General features: G+C 50.5%; 2 protein-coding genes across 3 annotated transcripts in view; both read left to right on the forward strand.

Annotated features, from left to right (window-relative positions):
• LOC144136325 (homeobox protein engrailed-1-like) overlaps positions 1 to 26863 on the forward strand; it is an 88462-nt gene that overhangs the window by 43262 nt on the left and 18337 nt on the right. The window contains exon 2 of one of the 2 annotated variants that reach the window (XM_077668571.1): positions 26477 to 26512. The exons of the other annotated variant lie outside the window; for it this stretch is intronic. Coding sequence (XP_077524697.1) covers positions 26477 to 26512 — 36 coding nt within the window. The remainder of the gene's footprint in view (positions 1 to 26476; positions 26513 to 26863) is intronic. 2 annotated transcript variants of the gene reach the window in all.
• The window catches only part of LOC144136326 (ubiquitin-ribosomal protein eL40 fusion protein-like), a 274921-nt gene continuing 263160 nt past the window's right edge, over positions 15103 to 26863 (forward strand). Inside the window, exon 1 of the mRNA XM_077668574.1 lies at positions 15103 to 15107. The gene's annotated coding sequence lies outside the window, so the exon portion shown is untranslated. The remainder of the gene's footprint in view (positions 15108 to 26863) is intronic.

A 26863-nucleotide genomic window follows, 5' to 3' on the forward strand; every position in this document is an offset into this window, starting at 1 on the left:
CTCACAGCGCATAATCTTAGCCTATCAGTCTCATTGATGCTTTCAATGGAAGCGACCACAATACTCAGCATTTCGCGCATCAGTTACAATCAAATATGGGAATGAATGAATGATCGCTGACGCTTGCAATCATAGCACGAAGACTCGGATAGGAGGGCACAGCTGTTCGTGATAGCTCCCCAGAGACCCGTTTGAAATATGACAGTCCTTGGACACTTCCACGGTCGCAGTGGCTCCTGTGTTGCACCGACACCACAGATAAATCCCTCACACACGCAACAGATCAGGCTGTGGGCGGACAACCCTGAGCAGCTCCCTCGGCGACAGCTGGAGACAGTCGTGTCGACATCGGCTCCAAACACGTCCGCCATGGAGAGAGAGACGCTGCCAGCAGCGCAATGCGGCACCGAAGCCCAACGTCGCCGCAGGGGCGACCCGAGGCGCGTGGATCGCAAGCAAGGCGCTCACGCCAAAGGCGTGTCGCACGAATGGTGCTTCCGCGCGAAGCCGTCGCTTAATTGCTCGGCCGCCATTGTCCGGCTCCTTGATGGATAACAAATGGGACACTTTTGCGGAATGTTGCCGCGATAATTATCCGGGCTCCCGATGGCTAGGCCCGGAATGTGCGAATAATTAATCCCGGCTCCAAGTGGCGGGCCGCGGCGCAATTAGAGCGCGGGGGCGGCCGAGTAGGCTCCCTTCCCGCATTCCCGCCGCGGCTCCCCCGTTGGCGACTTCCCTTCGGCGCGCATCCCCCGAGCGTGCATGCGCGCGCCGGCAACTGCAGGGCGGAGCCCGACCGCATCGGCGGCTGTGTTCGCCTCCCAGTTCGCTCCGCTATTCGGACGCCGCCGAGGGGTTTCGCAGCAGCGGCAAGATGTTCGCCAAGTACAAAAGGATAGTGTCGGCCACCCGGTGGCTCTATATTATAGCTTAGCGAGCATTAGTGCATTACGAAAGACTATAGGACTGTGAGTGCGGCTCACGCCCCCGTGCAGTAATTTGTGGATGCTATCCCGAGAGGCTTTAAGTTGGCCCAACAGGGCTTGTGAGAGAAAGCTGCACTTCGTAGGAAAAGCGGTGCGTTTCAATGCACGAAAAAGAACTAAAAAAATTGCCCGCCCCGCAACGCCACATGTACAACGTGCTGCTTGCATGCAGAAGTTTGCATACGTGCGTCCTTTCAGTTTATGCGCGATAAGCAGAAATTCGGGTTACCAGGAGGCAAAGGACTCAACTAATTCTGGTCGCCTCCAGGCACGTAAACTATAATGAACAAGCTTATGCGTGCGGCGGGCAAGCTCCATGTCTTGCACGAGGTTTTAAGTAAGTTTGCTGGTGCATCAGGGTACCTATATAGAATAGTTCACAAGTTGCATTTTGATAAAGTTGTTAAACGAGTTCTGCTTACTGCACGAGGCTACCTAGATAAATCGTCATTTTCGCCGGACAGTGACGTTCGTCACAGCACGACTTAAACTAAGGGGTTCATATATCACGAAGGTCGGGGAAAATGTGGCAAACGTCAAAAAGGAACGCCCTTCACGCTCAATAATGTGATGTAGTTCTTATTATTCATTTCCTCTTAGAAGTACCATATACGAATGCAGAGAATTAATAATCCAAAAGCACATATGCAATTCAGCGCTCCACCCTCTGCGAGCATCGTCGCGTTCCGTGAAGCACATAGGACTATACTTGCGTTGTACGCTTGTGCTTCGACACATATACGTATCATGCGGCACGTTGGGAAAAAAATAATCGTTGTGCAAAGTGTCGATTTTGCATGTCAGCCTTGTAACTTTCTTTTTGTTCTCCGCAGCGCGTACTATACTGTGTTGAATATTGTTCTGAGTTGAGTAATTTATGTACCTCTTCACGTCTTTTCAGATAAGACATAACCGCTTCATAGGTTCGTTTTTCTGTTCCCGTTGGCCCTTAAAGCAAGTGAAACTCTTCAGTCTATATTTCGTATCTTGACAACACTCCTGTTCTTCGATATGCAACTCTATCTTATATACCTGCCTCGTTCTTGCCGGCTGCCGTGGTCTCCTGCATACGCCCATCAAGTTGCTAGCACATTTCCCTCCAAAAACACTGGGCAGATCTTCTTTGTAGATTCGATGGAAATCGAATCCAATTAAATCCATTGCACTGACTGCTCGTGTCCCTATGCACTGTCGACAGGGAGGCCCCAGTTGTCCTGGAGGAAAGAGCACTGCCTTTGTCAGTATTTAAGAACTCAATGGGATGACTCCATAAGCCATGCAGTGAGGCGCTTGCAACATCCGTGGAGGTCGCTTCGCAATGGCCATAGAACTAGATGTGCTCCCACCTTAACTCAGCCGATGTATGAAGCGCTACAAAGCGGTCCAGACTGGTTGACACCCTTTGGGCTCTTCTTTTTGAAAAGGGGTGCGAGGCGCAGAGGCTGCCGACCGCAGGCGAGGGAGCCTATACCCTAGCACAGACGCACAGGCAGGAAGCATTTTATATGAAAAAAAATTACTCTCGGCCTGTCTCTTGGAATAGCCTGTTGTGCCTTTGGATGCTTGGAAGTGGTGACCGAGAATTACTTTTAGTTTTTTTTATTTGCCCATTCTATTGTTTCTTTCTTGAAACGAATGGGCGCGGACAGGATTACAAGGATTAGAGAATGTAGGCTCGAGTGGCGGAGTTCAGGCCTTAGGGGCAATAGCGAGGTTTTGTTGTCGTTCTGTTGGGGAGGTCCGTGTCTTAGGAAGTTACAAACGTTATAAACCTCACATACCATTCCCCATGAGATGTGGAATGGTATGCGGAGTTTATAACGTCTCAAAACTGCACATATTAGCTATGAAGGAGATGCTATAAGGCCGCCGCGGTGGCTCAGTTGTTATGGCGCTCGGCTGCTGACCCGAGAGACGCGGGTTCGATCCCGGCCGCGGCGGTCGAATTTCAATGGAGGCGAAATTCTAGAGGCCCGTGTGCTGTGCGATGTCAGGGCACGTTAAAGAACCCCAGGTGGTAGAAATTACCGGAGCCCTTCACTACGGCGTCCCTCATAGCCTGAATCGCCTTGGGACGTTAAACACCCATATCAACCAAACCGAAAGAGATGATATAGTGCAAGAGCTCCGGATTAATTTCGATCACCTGGGGTTTTTGACCGTGCACTGGCAGAACAGCACACGAGCATTTCCGCATTTCGCCTCCTTCAATGTGCCACCCTAAGTCCCTCGTCTCAACAGCCGAACGACGTTGCCACCGCGTGGCGGGTATCTCATGGTGTAATGACTGCGTGGTCTTGCATGTCATGTTTTCGATAGCCGCGAGCATCTCCGGGGGAAGTGGTTGTTCTGTTACTGCCTCTGGTGCATGGCTGCTTCGTTTTGGTGTCTTCCTTCCCCGCTCACTGGTAATGTTGGAGAGTGCAAAGTCCTCGCACAGTGGGCACTTACGCTGCCACGTGTCGTGACTCGTGAACGTGTGCACAAGAGTGTATGCAAGGACGAGGCTTGTAGGACGACGCAGAGGAGACACAGGCGCTGCTATTGTCATCCAAATTTCTATACACATAAAGGCGCATACATACACCACTAACAAGCCAGGGTACCTCGCTTACCCTGACACAGTTTGCCCATCCGTGCCTCTTCGATTTGTGGCGTCTGCGTGGCTTTTACGAGGGTAACTTGATGAGGCTGCTTGTCTCGCGCTCATCGCGTAATTGCGAGGCTGCGACATGCAGGGGACGACGGCTACATAGCCACCACAGCTGCCATTCGTCACGCTGGTAGTTGTTACCGCTTCTGAGTGACCAAACGCACTCTTCCTGCTTTCGCCGCGACGCCACGCACTTCGCTGCAGATTAAATCGGACTTCAACAGCAAAAAAAAAAAGGGGGGGGGGGGAGGCAGACGAGACGTCCTCTTTACACTGAGCCGTCGGCAAACGGCTTAATCGTCCGCGAGCGAGGAGTACAGTGCCCCTACCCTTTGTCTCGGTGGTGGGCGTGAGGCCAAAGGTGCGCCGCTGTGCGCAGGATGAGCGGAAAAGTCGGCCGCAATCTCCCAAGTCCGACAGCACGCGTGTGAGGGAGCTCATTTATATTTATTTCGCCGGCCTTCTTTTTATCGCTGCAGGCCGACTGTGCGGCGATAAACCGACGAGACGAAGCCCACAGACGTCCGCGTATGACAGAAGGAGGAAAAAATGGTTTGCTGAATAGAAGCGAATATAATCGTTACATTATCAGCCCCTCGAAAGCTTCGTCACGCCCGCCGAGTCCCGATCGCAGACTCCTCAGGGGCCCCTCTTTCGTGTGCGATCCTATCGGCAACTCGGGAATGCAGAAGAAAGGGGGCCTTTCGAGCGACCACTCCTCGGCGGTGGATGTACACGGCGGCGGCCTCTGTAGTGCATTGAAACGTTGAAATCAACGCACGCCAGAGTATACGGGACGAGCTGCCGCTGCTTCCGAACCGATTCGTAAGCCCTCGCTTGCTTAACAAACAGAACGCGCCGCGTTTGCAGCCGGCAGTCGAACCCGCGACCTCGGCTGGAGCGCGATCCCGTCATTACAGGAGCGCTATTAGCAGGGCGTGCTCGGCCGCGCGCTCCGTGGCGATCGCGTGGGCGTCATACATCACGCTGACAGAGCATCGCGCCTGGCTGCGGTGATACGGAGCGCCGCCGGGCCACGCGCCATTAATTCGGCGCCCCTTATCGGCTCCCAGCCGAGGGGCTCGCGCCCGGGCGACCGCTCATTCAGCGGGCGGGAACCCCGGCGCGGGTCTCGCTCTTCCATCCCTCGGGCGTGTCGCGGAGGTTGCGCGCCGCTTATCGTCGGCGCTCAGTTTCGGCTCAGGTTCGGACCGGGATTGACGCCCCATTTTCCGCGCCTGGTTTTCACTCGTTACAAAGGCGACGACCACTTCGTGCCCCAGCCTCCACGAGAAAACTGGGTGCGCGCGTCCCTTCGTGGTGAACAAGAAAGACATTTCGTTTGTTAGAAACTAAACGGCGATTTCTGTACAACTCAAGCTTTTGCGGACATCGAAAGAAGTCTCCTGTGCTTCCTGCTCTCTGTGTCGCCGCGTGGCCAACGAGTTTGTGATATATTGGCAGTAGCGGCACGTGTGGTTTATTCTCTCAAAGTGACAAACGGACTGTAAGAGAAACGTCGTAGTGGAGGGCTCAGGATTAATTCCGACCGCCTAGGTTTTTCCTTCATTCAGTGCGCTCACATCGCGGAGAACACAGGCTTGTTTTGCATTTCATCAGCCGAACTCCGTAACCACCAGACCTCCGCGGCGGGTCAAGGCGTTGAATGCATTAGGGAGGTGCGGCCAAAGACGGGCTGGCAACACTGGGCCTGTTTCTTGGAATTTCGGAGCGAAATAACGAAGCATTTTCGGTTGTCGAAGTGGCGGTGTTCGAGTCCCGGTGCTGAGTGACATTTAAAGCTTGCCCACCGCGAGCGAAGCCTCGTCACCCGCGGCGCCGCAAGCGTTCGGACCGCTGGCGGCGCACGAATAACGCAGGGAAGCGTCCTCCTCGTCGGCGGGCGAGGGGGGGAGGGGGGGAGGGGGGAGCGACGGCGGCATGTCTCCCAGGGCGCTGCCGCTAGCGCTAACGAGGCGTCGGCCGCCGAGTCGCCGAACCGGCCCGGCAGCTTGGGTGGTCCTGCGCGCGCGACGAACAAAGCGCGATGGCTTCATCCGCCGCCGCCGCGGCAAGGGTTCCGCCGCCATCCTCGCCGCAGCATCGCCGTCCTCTCTCCGGCGGCGATCGCCCCGCCGTGAAATGTATGAGCGGCCCGTCGGGAGCTGCTGTGGTCGCTCGCATGGGCGTCCCAAAGCGACTGCCGCTTACTCAAAGGCGGTTCAAGCTACGTGCCATGAGTCTATATAACACCCCGTCGTCATGTTTATCAACGCTAGCTAGCGATCAGCTGAGCAGCTTGGGACCTCACGCAGACGCAAGGCATGCCGCGCGCATTCATAATCCGACTGAGAGAGAACCAGCGAGTACTCTCTAAAGCGTGGCTCGCAATCTGATAACATTGTCGTTCTTGGGTTTCTCGTTTTCGTGGAAGGCGAACGCAGCGGCGAGGCGTGGAACGGGCCCCGCGCAGGCGTCGAGTTGTGTTCGAGAGCGCGCTTAGCATAAGGACGCGCCAGCCGGAAGCTTCGAGAAGGGGCTGCCGCGCTGTGCGGTGGGTGATTCATATAAGACGCCAGCGCCACCGGTGTGACGCACTGGGCATCCGGGGTCATTGCGCGCGCATTCCAGGGGAACGCTGCTCCGTCTGCGCGGGGCGTGCTGGGGCTGCGGAGGCCAAGGGTTTCTTAAAATTAACTATAGAGGGAAAGGGGGCCCCGAGCAGTATCGGGAACTGTGCACGTCACATTTGGCTTGGCTAGTACTGGGGGCCTAAAAGGCTGAGTCAGTAGTAATAATATGGCTTTTCTAGAGGAAAAGCGCCCAGAAATGTCTTGTTATTTCATATATGTACATACCTGATAGCAATGATAATAAGTCAAGTTCACTTACTCGGAATGAAAACAGTGTTCGAGCCAAATGTGTAGAACTCACTGATGTTCGTCATGGCTTCTTTATGCACACACTGCAACGCTTATCTTTGCCATATGCACGAATTGAGCGTATGTATCATGATCTCTCATGATAACAGGAGCCAATAAGCTTCAGCAGCCAGCTTTGCTGCGAAATTCCGATATGTTCTCGCTTTCACTAGAAGCAGCAACTTGCAGCTGCTTCCGGAAACATCATGACGCCGCGGCTGCCGAAAACCTCATCTCGCGAATAATAATAATAATAATAATAATAATAATAATAATAATAATAATAATAATAATAATAATAATAATAATAATAATAATTGGTTTAGGGGGAAAGGAAATGGCGCAGTATCTGTCTCATATATCTTTGGACACCTGAACCACGCCGTAAGGGAAGGGATAAAGGAGGGAGTGAAAGACGAAAGGATGAATAGGTGCCGTAGTGGAGGGCTCCGGAATAATTTCGACCACCTGGGGATCTTTAACGTGCACTGACATCGCACAGCACACGGGCGCCTTGGCGTTTTTCCTCCATAAAAACGCAGCCGCCGCGGTCGGGTTCGAACCCGGGAACTCCGGATCAGTAGTCGAGCGCCCTAACCACTGAGCCACCGCGGCGGGGCTCATCTCGCGAAGCCAATTCAGGGATTGGACCAAGTGTCAGGGGATCGACACTTGCTTAATATATTGTCTTGCCGGCCACTGTGTGCAGCAGCACCTTATGTACCAACGCACCAAAACTGTGTGCCTCCTGGAGTTGTGCACAGTCCCTGGCGGACCAGGAGGTATACGATCATGGAGTGAGTGAATAAGGACCATGATTTCTCGGCACACGTGAGGACAAAAAGAAGTTGATTATTGGGTACCGTGTTATAATCGCAGAGAGCACTTTCACCGAAAGTGGACCTTTCATAAGCCATACAAAGAAAAAAAAAGAAATACAGGTGTCGCCATCACCGGCCGATTTCGCAAGTAAACAGCGTGCGTCGACACCGGTTTTTGTGCTCGAATCGCAGAAGCTATATCTGCACCGCCATTCGCTTTAAAATTGCGGCAACCAGTCTTTCGGTGTCAACGTCACGAGTTTGGCTCGAGTGGCGGGAAAATTTACAAATTGAATTTTCTCGGCGTGCATACATGCGTCTTCTGCTGCCGGACAAACGTCAACGTAGCCAGACAGATCAAGGGAATCCATCTTTACTGAACATATGCGTGATGTTCGGGCGCTCTAGTCTTTCCAGCTCGCGTGGTGCCAATCCCCCTATCTCATTTCCTGTGCAAATGAACATGTGCGCCCACTGGCAGAGGTTACATCCGCCGGTTACCTCAAACAAACCTTCTCTGTCTTTATTCGACGTTTACAGGAGGTTGGGGCTCCCTGCCCAGTGTTCATTCTTTCGGGCCCTTTTTCTTCGGCGCCTCGCGATACAACAGCACGGAATGGTCTCAGTATTGCCTTAAGAACAGCATAGTTTGGGAATAAATGGATGCCCAGGTCAAGATGCACGGTGGAATCCTCGGGGGAAAAAGGTAGGGATAGCGAAAACCAATCTCCAACGATCGTGCTGCCCACATAAAGAGAAGGAAACGAGAGGAGGCCAGCAAATTAAAGCGCACAAATTGAAATGGTGATCAGGGACTTTCAGGAAATTGATCTTGGTCAAAGGAGAAGAAGGCTCGCGGAGACACGGTTCGACGATGCCATAGCATTTGGGAGCGTCATAATGAAGGCCCGAGGGGTGTTAAGTGCTTGCTTCCCCGCGCTGATTACGGTGAAGCAGGAACGGGTTGCGCTATTCCACCGTGAGCACGCGGCTAACACAACTGACCAACGCAAAGTTGGGGCAAAGCTCGAAGGCGCAGCCTACGCGGTGAGACCGAGTCTCCCCTCGCGGCGCCCACGGCTGCTTCGAGGCCCCTCGGCCGCCGGGCAATCAAGCTTAACGGCGCGCGTCGGCGGATATGCGCGCTGCTCGACCGCCGCGGCCCAATCTCGGAGACCGGTCGGCGAGGCACAACAGCGTCCCCGAGATACGCGCTCCCTCGGCCGGTCGCCTTTAATGGCCCCGCGCGTGAATTGCGGCGACGACGACGAGAGGGGGAGGAGGAATGCTGTTCTTCGTCCAAAGCGGAGAGTAGGGCGGGCTTCCGCTATCCGGGAAACGCTGCAGGCGGTTCGTTACGGGCGCTGGAAGGACAGATTGGTTAGCTACGAGCCCATAAAACAGTTCATAAAAACGGCGGAGAAGCTCCTTTCAGGAAAGAACAACAAACGAAAGACCTCGCCAAGTAGGCTCTCATACCAAATGTCTCATGATCACAAAATACCCGCTTTAACACCTGCGCCCCGTGCCTGACATGGCATTCCGCAAAGGTATATTTTTAATGGTGGGTTTTGTTGGACGGGAAAGGAGTTCACGACCGAAGCAGAGCCCTTTCGAAACGATCGTTCTCAAGAGACAACTGAAAAGGGTGAGCACTGTCACGAGAGGGGAAAGTGCGCGGCCTGGAGCATTGCACCACCAAGTCAGAGACGCGCTTTATTCGGTCACGAAATTCACCGCATCGCAGTCGTCAGCACTTCGTCAAATAGCGTGATTTCGCGTCGGAAATCCCTGTGCTAATTTGCGTTGAAATACGATGGTCTTCAGTAGATTGCAGAACTTTCGGCGCCAGCATTGAATGGACACCGAGGACAACTCCACTGAATTTTTGTTCTTAGCAAAAGTCTTTCTGGGTGATGTTGATTTTTCTGGCAGTAAAGGGCGCAGTTATTCTGTTGAAAATGGGATTTAAAACTTTTCCCGCCACTCGATTCAAATTTGTGTCGTCAAAACCGACACGTTGATCACCGTTTCAAAGCGAAAGGAGGTGTCACACCTATCGCCAAGGATCCGTGCGTGAAAAACTGCCTTGACATGATCTTTGCTTGCGAAATCGGCCAATGGTGGCGACACCTGTATGCCGTTTTTTTTTTTACCTTTTATAGGGCTTACGAAAGCTGCTTTTTCAGTGCAAGCAGCCCCTTTGTCGTTAGAACGCGATAATTCATCGATAAAGGCCAACTTGAGTTAGTCGTCAGTGACCAGAGGTTTCTCCAGTGGCCTTCCGTTTTATGTCGCACAGAAGCGACAGCTATGTGCAGTTGTGTATCGCATGAAGTATACCAAGAGTTCATAACGTCCATCATAACTTGAGTTGGGGCTGCTATAGGGTACAGTATACACTCTTTCTACTTCAAATGCACGCAGAGCTGGTGACAGGACAGTGAACTAGAACAACATAGACAATTCACCGCGTTCGCCTGCGTCCCGCGCTATTCCCACCTACTTTGCAGAACAGTCGCATCCATGGCGTCACGAAACTCGTACACGTGGTGTCGCAATGCAGAACTTTCAGTCAGTGCAGAGTAACGCGCGTACGAGTTTCGTACATTACGAAATTCGTACATTTCGTACGAGTTTCGTAAATTAGAAGAAGGAGTGTAAACAAGCCTCGCTTAAAAAGTGGCAAAAGTTGGCGATAAAACGATTATCAAGAGTCGACTTGCGATAGTCGTCTTCAATGTCCCATCGTAGGCCTACCTTCCTTAGGAAGCGTCGACTCACGGAGGCGGTAGCTGGGCAAGCCCACAAGTGTTTTGTGTCACACAGTTCAGGCGCAGCACCACAATGGGGACATTTGTCAGTCACTTCCAAGCGTTTGTCACGCCACCGATGACGCACATAGGGAGTCAGTGCCGCCCCTGCCCGCAAGTTTTCCAGTAAGTTTTCCAGACACAAGGACGGAGGAAAAAAGAGAATAAATGGCAGGTAAAAAACGCGGAAGGTAAAAACTGGATTAACAGAATGGAAAATAAGCATAGTGCAGAAATATATCGACACTGCAAAAGGAGAATCAGGAAGTCATCACTCTATGATAAGCCAAGAGGCAGTGCCCTCCTCTTTTAAGCTATAGGTCAGGGTGTCTTAGAACGCGCAGCTACAAAAAGAAATTTAACGAAGAAGATGACACATGTGCTGTGTGTGGTAAATCTGTAGAAACAATTGAACACCTCATACTAAAATGTGATGGTGTCCATCCCGATGTCGATGCTGCAGGCACAGTGACTCTTCCTGAGGCCCTAGGGTTTAGAGATAACAATAGTCATGTAAATAAATCTGCGGTGGCTCAAAAGCAGAGAGGTGACATAAGTTTAAAAGTGTAGGAAGATGTATTTTAAAGAAAATGGCGAATTTTATTAACAACTTACAGCACAGTTAAACAAAAATAAAGAAAAAAACTGAGCATGGTGGCAACTACCATCACCCCGTTTCAAAGGGGACGCTCCTACCTTCCATCCATCCATCCATCCATCCATCCCGAATCCGGCGCACAGATATCTCCTCCTCCCGAGTGAGACTACGGGGGAGAGCGTACGAACACGGAGGAATTAGAGCGCGTGTTCGCTAACGCAAAGCTTGTTTCTCGGAAAGATGGGACAGGAACGGATCTGGGGGAAGAGGGGAAGGTGGCGGGTTGTCTGATGTGTCAAGGTTTGTCATTGTATCCACATGAATATTATGCCGATCGAGAGCATGGCCGCGAATCCAGTGTATATACGCACAGGACAGGGGTATTTTTTGCAGAGTTGGTGAATAGATTGTGTAATTTGGAATGTGCGCCGGACAGCCTTAAGCTGCTTAAAGGGGCTCTGAGAGGGGCTCTGATAAAGTTTCAGTATGGTTGGGATATTAAAGCACGCCTCTTCACGAATACTGTCGAGTAAGAAATTTTCTAATGCGCTTTTTAGAAGCAGAGTTATCTGTAGTCAAAATTTGAATTTCAGCCTGGTCGGTGGCTCAGTGGTTAGGGCGCTCGACTACTGATCCGGAGTTCCCAGGTTCGAACCCGACCGCGGCGGCTGCGTTTTTATGGAGGAAAAACGCTAAGGCGCCCGTGTGCTGTGCGATGTGAGTGCACGTTAAAGATCCCCAGGTGGTCGAAAATTATTCCGGAGCCCTCCACTACGGCACCTCTTCTTCCTTTCTTCTTTCACTCCCTCCTTTATCCCTTCCCTTACGGCGCGGTTCAGGTGTCCAGCGATATATGAGACAGATACTGCGTCATTTCCTTTCCCCCAAAAAACATTTATTTCTTATTGTAATGTTCGCGCTTTTCCCTCTCCTCTCGTCACTTTTTGCACGCTGGAAGGTCGGCGCTCCTCCGCCGGCCCCACCTCCGGGGGCGAAGCTTGGTGACCCCCCCGGAGCTACGCGGCTAACTGGCCGCGGCCATGGTAGCTGCCTGACGTCTGAAAGAATCTAACCAGTAGCCGCTTCTCAGCATGTATACGTAGATGCGAGCGACGGAGGAGGGTGCGAGCGTGAAAAAGTCGCCGGGAAGGGCTCGTCCACTTTCGCGCGTGATTGTGGGTCATCTGCTGCGTGTACAAGTGCATTACTTGGCTCAGGTTTTCATGACAACACAATGCAGTGATTGAGCGAGTCGATGTGCTTTCCTCGGAAGGTGTTTCAGAGGCCCTTAAAAGGCAGCAAGGGAGTCAGTGTAAATATGAACAATATCGAAAGTGGGTACGAGTGGAAGGGAAGCAATTGCATTGCGTATCGCTTGAAGCTCCAAGGCAAGGGGGTGCAAGTACTTACGCTATATCTAGCGCGGGAGTTAAGATGTGAATGGGAGGGACTGTAAAGTGCGGTAACTCCCTGCAGTGCTGTGTGTGATCCATGTATGTATATTATGCGCCCTGTAGGTAGATGCGCGGCTGATATCGGCAGCGAAGCACAGATGAGCGATTGTCTGTGAGTTGACAGCATGACCACGGAGGAAGAGTCGATGAAGCTGAAGCGACATCTTGCGTGCTCTGTTTGGCTCACGCTGGTCGATGATTTCACTTAGTGTATTAAGTTGAGCGTACTTTTGCAGAATCGGTACGGGTGTTATACGAGGAAGATAAGTTATGAAGTTATGGAATTATGGGAGATAAGTTATGGGAGATGCAGCTTACTAAGGATACTGAACGGAACACGAGTATTGGCGATTTTTGGACGTCGCTAAACTTCAACAGTCGCGTCGGAAGGATTATGCATTTTTAGAGCGATATTTTGACATTTCAAAACAGAATATCGTTTGCGACAGTACCGCGTCCCGACTTTTTAAGTGTATATGCATATTATACACTATGCATCTGGCCCAGCTTTTCACCTCTATGAATTGTACTAAGGCATTTGGAAGCGCGCTAACCCTTTCAGTATGAAACGCCTGTAAACCATTATTAGCAGCGTACCTACAAGACTGAAGCCGTGGAGCCTGCAGTTGTATTTTGTAACACATTTTTTCTTGATTCATTCTTTTCCCCTCTGTGTGTCGCGGAGTGATAGACTGCGCGACGCCATAGTGCTGACGAAGAAAAAAAAGTTATAGGAGGGACCATAGCTTAATAGCCGCTCTGAACTCTACTTATTCTTGCTCATTAAATGCGCGCCCTCCGTGATGCGCTATTATGTGACGATTACGAGACCTCTGAAGCTTCGTACCCTCGCCGCAGCAAGGCCGTTCTCTTCCAGCTCTCCGCGGCCGCGGCGGGAATCGACTCGGGCCCCGGTTTCCGTGATGCGGGGAGGGCGCCCCTGCCATTCGCCACGTCTGCGCAGCCCAGACGCGTTAAGCGAGCAGCCGCCTTTTCTCTCCTTGGCGTCGAGCCAGAGACGCGTAGGGGCGGCGGAAAATCGAAGTGCGCGGGCTGGGATCGATGGGGGGCAGCGCAGCGGCGGACACGACACGGCGCCGCGGCGGGAAGAGATAAGCGCCCTCGGGAGCTGCGCGTCGATTCCCTGGGAGAACTTCGATCCGCGACAAAGCCAAGACAGCCGCCGCCAGACTCACGGAAACGGCTGCGCGCGAAGCAAGTACCTTGCGCTCGCAGGATTTTAGCACTAGCCCTATTAATTTGCATTTCCAGAAAGGTCGAGGAAAACGATCTAAGATCGGAAAGCTGCGACAGTTAGGTGATTTGGATTGTCCATCGACTAATCCAGCGGTCAGCAGCAGTCAGAAGGACAAGACAACCAAAGCAGCCTGCAGACCTGTGCTGCATTCAAGCATTCACTGGTTTGGTTTATCCCTCAGAGCGACTTAGGCTCTGAGGGACGCCGTAGAGAAGGACTCCGGAAATTTCGACCACCTGGGGTTCTTTAACATGCGCTGAAATCGCAGTACACGGGCCTCTAGAATTTCGCCTCCACCGAAATTCGATCGCCGCAACCGGGATCGAGCCCGCGTCTTTCGGGTCAGCAGCCGAGCGCCGTAACCACTCCGCCACCGCGGCGGTTCAAGCATCTACTGTTTTAAGCAAGACGACTCCACCATTGACGGCCAACAGCTGTCGCTCTGTCGTCAGTGCAGCGAAGTTTTACGCGACTCTAGTGAAAGCGAACAGCAAAAGAAATCAGCGATCGGTCTCTATGCGAAGTTCCCCTAATCTGAGATGGAGCTATATGTAAGCAACGCACTTTATAAGGATGGGGTAGCCGCGATTCCTTGTTTGAGTGTTCGGTGTCTCCTGGGATGTTAAGCTTGAAAACGCCTGACGCGGAGATATATATATATATATATATATATATATATATATATATATATATATATATATATATATATATATATATATATATATATATATATATATATATATATATATATATATATATATATATATATATATATATATAAATTCGCAAAGCTCGCATGTTAAGCACATTTGCGCACGTTGCCACTAACGTGGCGCAAATTCTCGTTATCGCGTCGCGGACGCGCATGGTGCCCAGCATGCATTTTGCCACCAGTGCTGTTTCTAATAATGTGCGGTTACCCGCTGTTCCGTGCCTAACGCTCGCGAAGCCTTCAGATGGACATCCCGTCGCTTGCGTGGAACAAATGCGCCATGCTCTACTGGCGCCCATTTGGCAGCGACGAGCGCGCGGTAAATGCGGGGAAGTTTGCGTGATGGCATTACACTTGTCCTCGAGAGATGACGGACTTTCAGGAATCGTCTTTTGCATCTTACGACTCGTTTTTTTTTTTGTTGCAGGAAACATCTCCTCGTTCCATGTGCCGAATGCTATCTGGCCAAGTAATGCTGCGCAATGTACTACGTGGTTAGCACACTATTCGTGTCGCCTATAGAGCAGGCCCACGCATTCTGGGTTTGTCATTGTTTGCTGTGGTGGTCCCATAAGGCAGAGGTATACGCAGGTTCATGAACCTGAGATTCTGATTGAAAGTGTGAATATCAATTGGTTTTCTTTCCAAGGAGCGCAGGTGGTCTGCAGGGACGTGGCGTTCACACCATGGGGTTAAAGAAAAAAATAACGTTCCTTTCTTTTCGAGAATGATTAAGCGGTATTGTGCATAAGCTCAGCTGTCTTGTTCCCTCCAAGAGGCTTGCTTTAAAAGAACGCACTGTCGAAGAGGAGAGACGCAAAGCAACCGTAAAACTGAGGAATTCTTGGTGCTCACATGCTCACCGGTCAGCATCGTTTCTGATCGAGCTCCTTATAGTTTGTCACCGGTTGATTTTAACACGGCGTCAAAATTCTGGCACGCAACCACTGTTGCCCATCACGTCCGACCGACGGTGCACATGCACAGTCTGGCACAGCGAAGAACAGCGCTTCTGTGCATGTCTGACATACAGCCTAAACAACGCGTAGCTCGACAACGCGTAGCGAGCACTCCGGTACGGGTCGGCCCGGTATTGCACTGCCTCCGGGATCGTCCCGGGACATATTAGCGTGCGCGCGTCTTTCCTCTCCTATCTTTCGACTCTCCTACATTTCGGCACGTGGCAGCGGTTGTGGCTCAGCTTGAGCCAGCGGGCAGGCCCGTGCACTTTCCTTTTCATTCTTCTTGACTGCAATAGCAGCAGCAGCAGCAGTAGCTCGACAAAGACACACTTACAGCTCATTTGCCCTGGCACGGTTCTGAGAGAGAGAGAAATATAAATAAATAGGAATGATGTATGTGTGCCTGCTCACCGCTGCTTAGACATTCGTCGTCTTGACTCGTGGGCTGCTTGCATGCGTTTGACAATAAAACGCGCGCTGCATAGAACCGTCACCTTCTGACGAGAGAATTTCGACAGACGCAGCACATCCGGCTTTGAGTACACTTAATATGCATATGCGGATATGACACAACTGTTGTCGCAGTTTTACAGCTCACTTCAGTGTCGTTAAACAATAAGTGGCCTCATTAACTGCTAATAAAGGTGCCGTTACAGTCGGCGCTGTTGAATCGGCGAGCGCGTGATATGCACGTGGTTTCGCGCTGGCCACTGGGGGGCGCGACCGGCGGCACGCGAGCGCGCGATCGACCGGGGGCTCGCGTGATCAAACAGTCGGCGGCCTCTTCCGCGCCAGCGAGCCCCGGAAAAAACTGGCGTGACGCCTACGGGCATTCACTTAACGTGGACATTACGATGCCGCTGGGCGCGTGCCACGGGCGCCCCCCAGAGCACGCTAGCGCTAACGACGCGAGCGTCGTCTTCGCAGGCAGGGTCACGTGAGATGTGGCGCGCCGTTCCATTTTGCGGGCGCGCTTCTAAAGGCTGCTCCACAGTGGCCTGAAACGACTTCTTAGAGCGAGAGCTGCGCGCGGGCGTCTCTCCGTGGTAAACAGCGCCGTCAACACGCCGCGACGGCGCAGTGCGTAGCCATCACTGCCGTTTCTTCGATCAGGACGAGGGCGAACAATGAGGGTGTCTAAGGTGACAACGAAATCAGCCGCGGGCACTCAGCTGGTACGTAAACGAATGCGTCACTGAAGCACTTCACCCTCTGCTGCGTCTCTCACGGGAAATCCGGCGTCGATTCTCTCGCGCTCACAACACGGATCATTTGATCCAACGAAGACGGTTATGTGTTGTTTGTCATGATGCACCGAGTGCCGCTGGCAGCCAGCGCGCGTAACTTGGAGGAAATTGGGTGTCGAGGCTCCTCTTGATGGCATACGTGGCGCATATGCGACCACTGGCAGAAAGCAGTGTACAGGGAGCGTTTCCTTTCGGAGGTTATTTTGCAGGCTATGAGCCTGCTCTCGTCGACCAGCTCACGCGGACGATACAGCCCTTCAAAAGATATCTTAGGGGTGTATGTATACGGGGCGGACGCCACAAAAATTTCGGCGTTCCCGTACTGTAAGCTACTGGAATTGCGGATGTCCATTCCTTAATGTTCTGGCTCACACCAGGAAGGGACGAGGAAAATAATAATCAAATTACACTGAGGCGGAGCAGCGGGAGATGCGAGGGCTGATTGGCCTATGCAGCACTGATGAAGCGACAGTGACTAACGTATGGGGAGTTAAGGCTCGGGCTGTTTTTCACAAAGGTTAGAGGTATTTGAAGCAGAGCGCGTCATAGTAGCTGGCCGATTCATTTGTGCGCTATTGGTGCATGAAATCATGCAAACTCTGCGGTGCGCTCGCACGCGGTGGCGAGGCAGCACGTGAGATGGCAGCGCGGTCACTCCATGAGTTGCCGTGTTGGCGGACGATCGAGGATTGCAGGTTGGTCTACGCCAGTAAATCTAGCAGCCGGCAGACTTAAATTCTTGCCTGCTTCGCAATGGAAAAGAATCCAGTTCGAATAAACAAAATCGACTCAAGTGCTATATTCGTTGAACCGCTGCCGTAAACTATATATTCCACACGCTGAGAGAAGGGAATGCGTTAAGAACGATTCCTTCCTTGATGAGACACGCGTGTCAGTCGTTAAAACCTCCCATGCACCTGAATGCGCTTAGCATTTGGAGCTTGGTTAAAGCTTTGGTCAAGCTCGGTATTTCAACTCGGTTACTTTACTGCCTCACCAGAGGGGCGTGGCTGCCTGTCGTGCTGCGACAACTATATATAGCCGCACAGTGAAGAGCAGCAGACTCGGCCTATAGTGCCAGGGTCTGATTTATTGGTCTCTTCTGGAGGAGGCAGCTGAGAGGGTGCGGTCCCATCTGAGCCATGTATTTCTTGGACTTATTTGGCCGAAAAATGAGAAAATGAAAGCAAGCGAAACCGCATGGTAACCGTGATGAAACGGTACAGACTTTGCCCGGCGTTATTGTTTTTATTTTCTCGCTAGTTCAAGATGAGTTGGAGCGTTCAAGGCCAAGAAAACGTCGCCTGGCACACTTGGAAATCCGCATAGGAAGCGCCACAAACCGATCTGCTATTCCCGCAATTTCTATGTATGGATGCGAAAAGACCCGAGCTCTGCGACATCACCACAGGTGGTAAAAATTAATACGCCCCCCCCCCCCCCCCCCCTTACGGCGGCCGTCATAGTCCACGTGCAGCTTTGGGATGTCAAGCCCCACATACCATGCCATAACTAACGGGCTGACAGACGTGCAGGGGTGGGGGGGGGGGGGGGGGGGCGTCGAGGGGGGCTCTTTTAATGGGCATGGGGGAGGGGGCGCAAATTGAGTCAAGCCGCCGCGGTGGCTCAGTGGTTATGGTGCTCGGCTGCTGGCCCGAAAGACTCAAGTTCGACCCCGGTCGCGGTGGTCGCATTTCGATGGAGGCGAAATGCTAGAGTCCCGTGTACTTCGCGATCTCAGTGCACGTAAAACAACCCCGGGTGGTCGAAATTGTCCGGATTTCTCCACTACGCGTCGTCCCTCATAGCCTGAGTCGCTTTGGTACGTTAAACCCCATAAAGCAAACCAAACCAAATTTTGTCCCATATTCTTCCCTCCTTCCTTGAAGACATGAACAAGCGGTGCCATGAACTTTGCCCCCCTCCCCTCTCCCCCTCTTATCTAGAGACGTGTGCACGCCCATGAACATGCTGTAACTTTCGTCCTACTCTGCGCTGTGAGAGAAGCGCTGCAGAGAAAGTGGAGAACGGGAAGAGCGGACAGGTGCGGGCCCTGGGAAAGTGCTTAAGCGTCCACTTCCGGCGGGACGCACTTTGAGCACGACGAATGCCATCCAGTCCTCGGGGCGTTTGGCGGGGCCTGGAATTAGGCGCGTACGCGTGTCGTCGGCCGGGCCAAGGCGTCAGGTCCGGCGGTTGCGGCGGCCGCCTCCATTGACGGAGTGGCGCGTAATCCGAGGTGGTCCCGAGGAAGCGCGCGGCTAATTGGGCGCACGGGTTGCGTTGTTGCGGCGGTGCGCGCCCGTCTCGCGCCGCCGCCGTGCATCGGCGAGAGCGGCTCGCGGAAACCGGCCGCGGCGACCTGGGTGGTCCGCCGTCCCGACGTCGCGTCCCGGCCGTAAAAAGAGACAGCTATTTATCGTGCGCCGCCGCCGCCGCTGCTCGGTTGTAATGCGTCGCGGCCTCCGGAATTGGAACGAGATTTCCGCCGCGGGAGGCGCGCGGGGACATCGCTCAGGCCGCTGCGCGCGACGGCGCAGTACAGTCCGGCCGCGTGCGCAAACTCCCCGCGAGCACCAACAAAGGTGCGGGACGAACCACCGACCGGAACGGACGTTGTTCCGCGAACAGCGCGGGTACTGAAGCTCGGGCTGTGCAGCTGCAACGTCACCGCCGGGATGCGCAGGATAGCTATGGGGTGCCTTGACGTTCGGCCTCGCTGCATGCAAGACAACGACGTCCTTTTGTTTTGCGGGCTCAGTGTAGCAGTATTGTTCTGAAATGGCGCATTTTCGGCTGTCTGGACCTTAAGATCGTCCAATACTGCTGCCGGGCATAGAGATCTTATATGCACTGGAAACTGAGAACATTCACGTCTGTGCTTAATAGAGGTCTATGCAACGTACACTTCCGAAACAAAATGGCGTCTCCCGATCCAGCAGTGGTTGGCACCGACCTAAACAGAAGCGCTGGCACGGATGCACCTTATATATACCGCAGGCGCCCGCCGCATTCCGATTCCGTTTACGTTTGCTTTTCACGCACCGATTCCTATTTCGCCCGTACATATGTCGCCCGATACATTGCATCCGCTCGGCTTTATGAGGTCGTAAAGTTCAAGTAGCCCCCCTGGGTGGATCCGCGGGGCGAGCAATTCTTGAAAGTACGCGCTAGCCATAGCCTCTTTTTTCCCATCTCTGAGTGTCTCTCGGGCTTTTCTTTTAGCTTTTATGAGTACATAGCTCAAGTTCTTTTAGTACATGTAAATTTGTGCCTCGCTGCATAATCGCGAATTCGGTCTTTTACTGTTTCTCAGTGCTGCAGGTCAGGATAGCGACGCTTTCTGTTTGTGCAGTAAGTGAACTTTTGATGCTTCACATGCCTCTCTCATTCACCTTATCTAGCTCTTTCGATAGCTCGCGGCTCATGGCAGGAAACTGAGCCAAGTTTTGTGGCCTTCGAGGCCCGCCGACAAGGCCACGTCAACGAATCCTCGAAGGGGATACAGCCTGGATGGTCAAAAGAACGAGCAGCCTCTTTAGGACATGTTGTGGGCTCTTCGTGAAGACTTCGAGAGCGCTGCTCAGATTAATGGCTACTCACCCTCCGGCCATGTGAATGTCGCTGGGCATTTGAGCATGACGTACTGGTAGGAAATGTTAACTGAGCTATACATCCAGATGTGCGAGCTAAAGAGCCCCGCAGAACGAGCATGCCGACGTCATAAGCAGAAAAATAATGACCCCGCGGCCTCAGTGTTACACGACCATAACAAAACGCATTGGGGAACTGTAGACAGTCTCATAAATGACCTGTTTGCTTGCACAGAACAGAGTTCGGGGTGATTAGACCACATTCACTGGGTTTAATGCCCACTGACGCGCATTTTCCCACCTCAGATATGCATGCGCCTTCACTGAGGGCGCGTTGATTTCTCGCGCTCTCGGCGAAGTACCTCACTAACGACTTCGGTTCAGAAGCGCCGGTGGATGAGGTTTGCGTTACATTTGATGGAACAGCAAGAAGCCGTTTCTCCTACTGGACTTGATCATTCCGACTTAAATAAGGACATGCTTGGCTGGCCTAGGTGACATAACGAAAATGACATGCGTTCTGATCATGCGAGCACACATGTCGTTACGTTCGGGGAAAGGGTGCGGGAGAGGATGAGGGAAGTTGCTTCAAGTTTGTGTTTTATTTCATCACTTGTTTAACAGCACGGAACATTGAAACATAGATTTTGTTTACTGCTTGCTCCTGTGATTGATTATGGTAGCAAGCACTGCGGGCCAATAAGGGCTGTTGTTGCCAGCTGCTCCTCATGAGCCTGTATCTATACGTGCATGTACTGCAGCCCTGAGGTATGGTTCCACGCCGGGTGTGGCCGCTCGAGCTAGCTCTTACAACATTATGACATATTGGTCAAGCGGCTGCCGAGATGAATGTGCACGTGTCCGCAGATTCGGGTGTATGCATCGTATATGCTGCTGCGGGCAGGAGAACATACCCTCGTGAACACTTGCTGGCCTCGTTGAAATGTGCAGTGCATTAGAGCAATTTTAGATCTTGAAAATGAGCCAAACTGTCTTGCTTTGAATGTTGCCTGTGATGCATAGATACTCAGCCTGTGGCTGTCATGTGTAGCAAAAAAAGTTCGATTAACGCGCATAGTTAAAAAGACCACGAGATGATTTACACCTTCTGTTAGAATGCGTCCGCATCGCCGATGAGTTCACTGCAATCCTCGGCCCATCCACCGCGCACAACACTCCCTGTTAGTACTCAACATTTGTACTGATTAGCAAAAGAAATTATAGGTACCGAGATACCACAGTGCGTCATAATAAAATTATTTATTTGTAATGAATGATGAAATAACGTCATGCGCTTGTGACAATTTTAAGATAATGTTAAAGTTTAGCACGCAGTGTATTTGTAATAAGGGAGTAATTACTCATTCGCATCCACCCAAGCGCAGCCTTACGGATACAAAGGAAAGTTATACAGCTTTCTCAGCAACTTTGTAGTTAAAAAAAAATTCGTCCTGGTCCGGAATAGTGTGTTTGTCCTGTTCAAAGCTTTCATATAATGTGTAGGATAAAACTATAGGTACTAACGTTAGGAATACGAATACTGGTAAAATAATGCAACGTCATGTAACGTATTTTTTATGTTCGAAACAATTTTGTACATGTTGCAGATATAATTGCAAATTAAGGTTTTTTTTTCTTTAACCACGAAGTTTCTGAGAAAGCTATACAGCTTTCCTTTGTAGCCGTGTGGCTGCGCTTGGGTGGATGCCAGTGAGTAATTACTCTCCCTTATTACAAGATAAGAAACCAGCTTCGGTGCAGCATGCAACTGTGACACGTATTGTTTGTTTTATCATTAACAATTAATGCTCAACGTTCAATAAGTGACGAACTATAACGGACGTCAGGACAAAAGTTCTCATTATTATTTCAGTGCGGTTCAGTAATTTTTGCATAATAGTAGCTTATAACATTAGGAAAACGATACTACAATGTTAAATATGTGCTCCCGACCAACACAAGTTTAATTCATGCATGCAGTGTTCCAGAGTTCTATCCACAGTTTGTGCAGTAATGATAAACTTCAAGCTATAAAAGTTTTCTGCTAAATCTCTTTGATCGTGCCAGCCATACATTACATACATCAGGCACGAATCCGGGGGGAGGCGCCAAGAGGGACAGGGCCACCACCGCAATCAAGCTCACTCACACCCCTTCCATCTCCTCAATTTCCTTGGCAGTGTTCTTGCTGGGCAAGAAGCACCCTTCCACTGAATGGGGCCCTTACCCCCTTGAAACAAAAATTAACCTCGCGCCCCTCTTGAAAAAAAAAGCACACAAAAAACACGCTACATTCCTGACACACAAATAGCCGAAATTCTTTCAAGAAACTTTACTTATTTACATTTTACCACTAACATTGCCGGCGAAGCTGTTTATGGATGTAAGCATGAGCCCAGAGCGTCAGTACGCCAGTAAATCAGGTGAGTGCATGAATGCTGCGTACCTTGTAATTGCGCTGGGTTGTAGTGCTCTGTTGACACACTTGCAGTAGCTTGCTTTAGTATGCACAGCTGATGGAAGCTTCTAGTGCACTTGTTTTTGGAAATGTGGCGGAGAGTTTGAAGGTTGCTTCACTTCCGCCACCGGTTGGCCCGGTATTGCACTGCCTCCGGAATCGGCCTTGGTCTTTACACCGCGCGTCTTTACTATCCTGTATTTCTATCACATCTTTCAACTCTCCTACTATCTGCACGTGGTAGCGATTGTGGTTCGGCTTGAGCCAGTGAGCAGGCCTGTGCACTTTCCTTTTCTTTCTTCCTGGCAACATTTTCTCTGTCTCTCTAGTGCGCGTGCACACTCTCAGGGCTTGTCGGGCTGGTCCTGCAATATTGTTAATTTAACATTAGGTTAAGTTTAATTTTCTAGTGCATATATCAATTTAAAAAAAAAAAACTCCACGTATAAGTGCAGTGTTTCAGAAACGTTCGAAAGAAATGACACTGAGAACATTATATTAAAGTTCTGGCAGAAAAAAAAGAAACAGCGTTATTATAATGTCATAGCACTACCTGCGTGTATGAAGTTTACATTTTTAACATCTCTACGTTTGCATACAGTACATCAAAACTGTTGCTGATTGTTCAATCCGGTGTACGCAAGCAATGCTGGCAGGCATTCCATTTGCATCCCGTCATTTCTGTGGGTACCTTCATTTTCCTGTTAACGAAATGAATCGCTTCCGTGAAATGTTACAGCGATAAACGGGCTAGAGGGGACCTTCTTCGACTGGGGCGCCGCAGACGTACACAAGATGTGTGGACTGAGGTTTTGAGTTCCCCAGAATGCGCCACCTGCGGTGGTCATTGGGCGTGCTCGTGGAAGAGAACCACGGGAAGGCAACGAGCAGAAAAAAAAAAGGAAACGATGTTTGAAGGTGCATAAAGGCCAAAGGGAACGGAGACGCATACAGAAACGACCAAGTCGCGGGAGCAGCGCCAGAGCAACAAGGGATGTTCAAAGAAAAGAAGTTGCAATAAGAAGTGGTGCTCGGAACCATTATGTGTAAAGAGGAAGCGATGCTCGAAGAGGTAGAAGTGCAAGTCTGGAAGACAGCGCTGTCCAGATTAGACCCGGCTGCGGCGGCAAAATCCAATGGGCTCCTGGATTGAGTGCCCACTCGACCAACTCCTGACTTATTTTGATCAATAAACATTTTCAACAACAACAACAACAGGTAGTACATAATGGGCAGAGAAATGAAGAACTGAGAACTGGAAGCGGCGTGACAAGGCAGAGAAGGTAGCCATCGCCGATTCTTCGTGTGATGGTATACGGCGGAAACTTCGGCAGTTCTTCTCTGATTTCTTTTTTCGTCTCGCAGGAATAGCTTGGGAACTTAGGCTTGGCTGAGAGTTTGCTTGACAGGACGTGACTGATTACCGTTTCGATGCTCTGTTGCGACAACAGTGCTAAACTGAAGTGCTCTTCAGACAATATATATATATATATATATATATATATATATATATATATATATATATATATATATATATATATATATATATATATATATATATATATATATATATATATATATATATATATATATATATATACAGAGAAATTATACGCGTTTCGCTGTGTATTGAAACATTTCAGACAAAATACATAATAAATAAACAAAATACTGGAAATTAAACCGGAAGTAGCAAAAGATTTCTGCATGAAATAATATTTAAACTGGTTCTGCCGGATTACGTGAGATGTATAGTTAAGTGACATGAAGTCGATTGTCAAAATATGTCCTGAAATTGACAGGAGACATGAGTACTCGTACGCACTGGCCGTGCGCTGCTGGCCCAAAAATCAGACCGCTTATGTCGGAGCAGACTATAATAGGGGCGGATTTGAGGGTGGGTAGCGGTCTCGCGGTCTCGCACTGTTGAGTGAAGCAGCACGAGCACACGCTAACAAACAGCGAAACAGCCAACAGGTCGGGTGCTGTTCGACTGTTGTTCACTTCAACGGACAATATACTTCCTAGAGAAAAACTGGAATCTGCATTAGTTCTTCCATCGCACCCGTCCTATGCGACATCTAACTTGCAGCTGTCGACTAGGGTATTGCAGAGAAACTACCTATAACACATGCACGTTCCTAGTACATTTTCGATGTGTGGACGATTACCCAATTGTTCTGGACAGCGCCCTTACATTTTTTTAAAACAATCTATAAACCGTCCATGGACTTTTATCTATAAACTCTATGGACTTTCTATAGGCAAATCCTATAAATTAGTGTATAGGCAATACAAGTTCTGCAGACAGTCGATTGACAATCTATAGATTTGTGGGCATACAATTTTAGTAGGCTTTTGTCGATAGACAATCCATGAGTAGACAAGAGTAAATATATATATAGGATGCGACATACTTTATAACAAGTTTACAGAAAGTATATAGACCATTTTTATAACGGCAGCTTACAAGACGGTTCGTCGACCGAGCCATTTCCGAAGTTGTCATGCTCTTCAGTTATAATGCGTAGGATGAACTTTAGGTGAGAACTGCCGAATGATAACAAGATGCAAAAAAATTCAGCGCATGTCTTATTAATTGTTTCTCTGTTTGTCCTCGTCTGTTTCCGCTGCCTCACTCCATCATGTACTACCAACAAGTCCAAACCGAAATTCTAATTCGCCCTATTATCTGTCCTCTCCCGCGGTTATCTGTTAGCCGTGTTTTGCGCCGATTCATTTGCGATTGCTTCGCCATTCCACCATTAGTCGTAACTGCCTGTGAGGTCATGGCCCGTCGCTAACAAGTAATAATTGCCGCTGGCTTTGGGACTGATTGGCTACCAGTGGCACTTTAAGGGAAACAACGGATTGGGAAGAGACATACCGGGTGTCCTATAGCTAAAAGTAACCAAAGACGGAGTACCCTACTGGCCGAGTGAAGCCAACTGAGTGCCCTTGAGAGTGGCGTGTCCTATAGTTTGCAGCATTTTTCTTTACAAGGGTAGTTAATAAAGTCTAGCTAGCTAATTTTTAAAATGTTTGCTCCAGGAATAAAGTGTCAATTCAGAAGCTGCAGACCGCCTTGAAAAACAGGTGGCTGAAATGTTGGCACCAAGGTACCATTTGTAATAAGGGAGTAATTACTCATTGACATCCACCCAAACGCAGCCATACGGCTACAAAGGAAAGCTACACAGTTTTTTAGAAACTTCGCAGGTAAAGAAAAAATCGTCTTGGTTCGGGGTTCGAACCCGGGACCACCGCTTCACCGGAGCAGTCGCTCTACCAACTTGAGCTGACCGGGATGGCAAACTTATGGTAGGGCGAGAGCGAATTGATCAATAACTCTAAGTGGAAACAGTGAACTCCACCTTGGCGCATTCCCATAGAAACGTTTGACCAAGATACCATTTACGCAGCTCCATTTACCGGCTTTAATATAAGGCCCGCGAAATACGAAAGCTGCTCCGTGACAGCTGCCGGCACGCGTATCGCTCGCTCAGATAGTGCACACGCAAGGCCCCCTTCGAGGAGAGCGGATTTTCTTCGCTGTCACGTGTTTTGGGATGCTGAAAAGCCCCGCTGTGACGTAATTTTGGAGCCTCTCTTTTAGGCCGATAGAAGAGCTACGTAAACAGAACATTGGTGCAAACTTCAGCCGGCTGTTTTCAAGGCGATCTAAAATTTACGCGTGGACGTTAATATTATGATCCGTCAGATAATTAGCCTTTACTAATTAATTACACTTGCTGAATGAAAAAAAATACATTTCTGGCTAGGCCATCCCTGGGACTCTCAACACCACTCAGTTGGTTTCACTGGCCAAGGGCACTCCGTCTTATTTAAAATCTTTGGTTACCTTTAGCTGGAGCGACCGGTGTATATATGAGCGGTACGTGCTGTTAGTGGCAGTCAGGTGGAGAGGAGGAAATGTGCATGCGTCGCGCGGATTGCCTGAGCGCTTGTGCTGAGACGTGCCATTCCTCTGTTCTAGTGGTCCGCACAGAGGCCTCCTCGTCGCACCAGAAAGGTATGAGAACTGCAATTGGCAAACGCGCTTATACGGGGCTCCGAGCTGGGCTGTGCTGCGCAGCTTTCCTGGGGGCATCGCCGGGCAGTGATTGTCATATATCTGCCGGTCATTGTTATGACAGTTCGACAACCCCGTTCCCTCTATCGCGTGAGTGCAGCATAATTTCACGAGGCAGCACCTTGCAAAGCCTGCTCTTAACCATATATATAGCATGCGGAGGATCGGTGTCCAAAATGAGCTAAATTTAGCATCCGCTACTCAGGTTCTGAAATTCTCCGTCATCTCACACGAAGAAGGCGTTATTTGCTTGTGAAATCTTAAAAGGTGGTGCGACGAGGCATGTGTTTC

Source organism: Amblyomma americanum, chromosome 6 (assembly GCF_052857255.1).
Source record: "Amblyomma americanum isolate KBUSLIRL-KWMA chromosome 6, ASM5285725v1, whole genome shotgun sequence".
Classification (NCBI taxonomy): domain Eukaryota; kingdom Metazoa; phylum Arthropoda; class Arachnida; order Ixodida; family Ixodidae; genus Amblyomma; species Amblyomma americanum.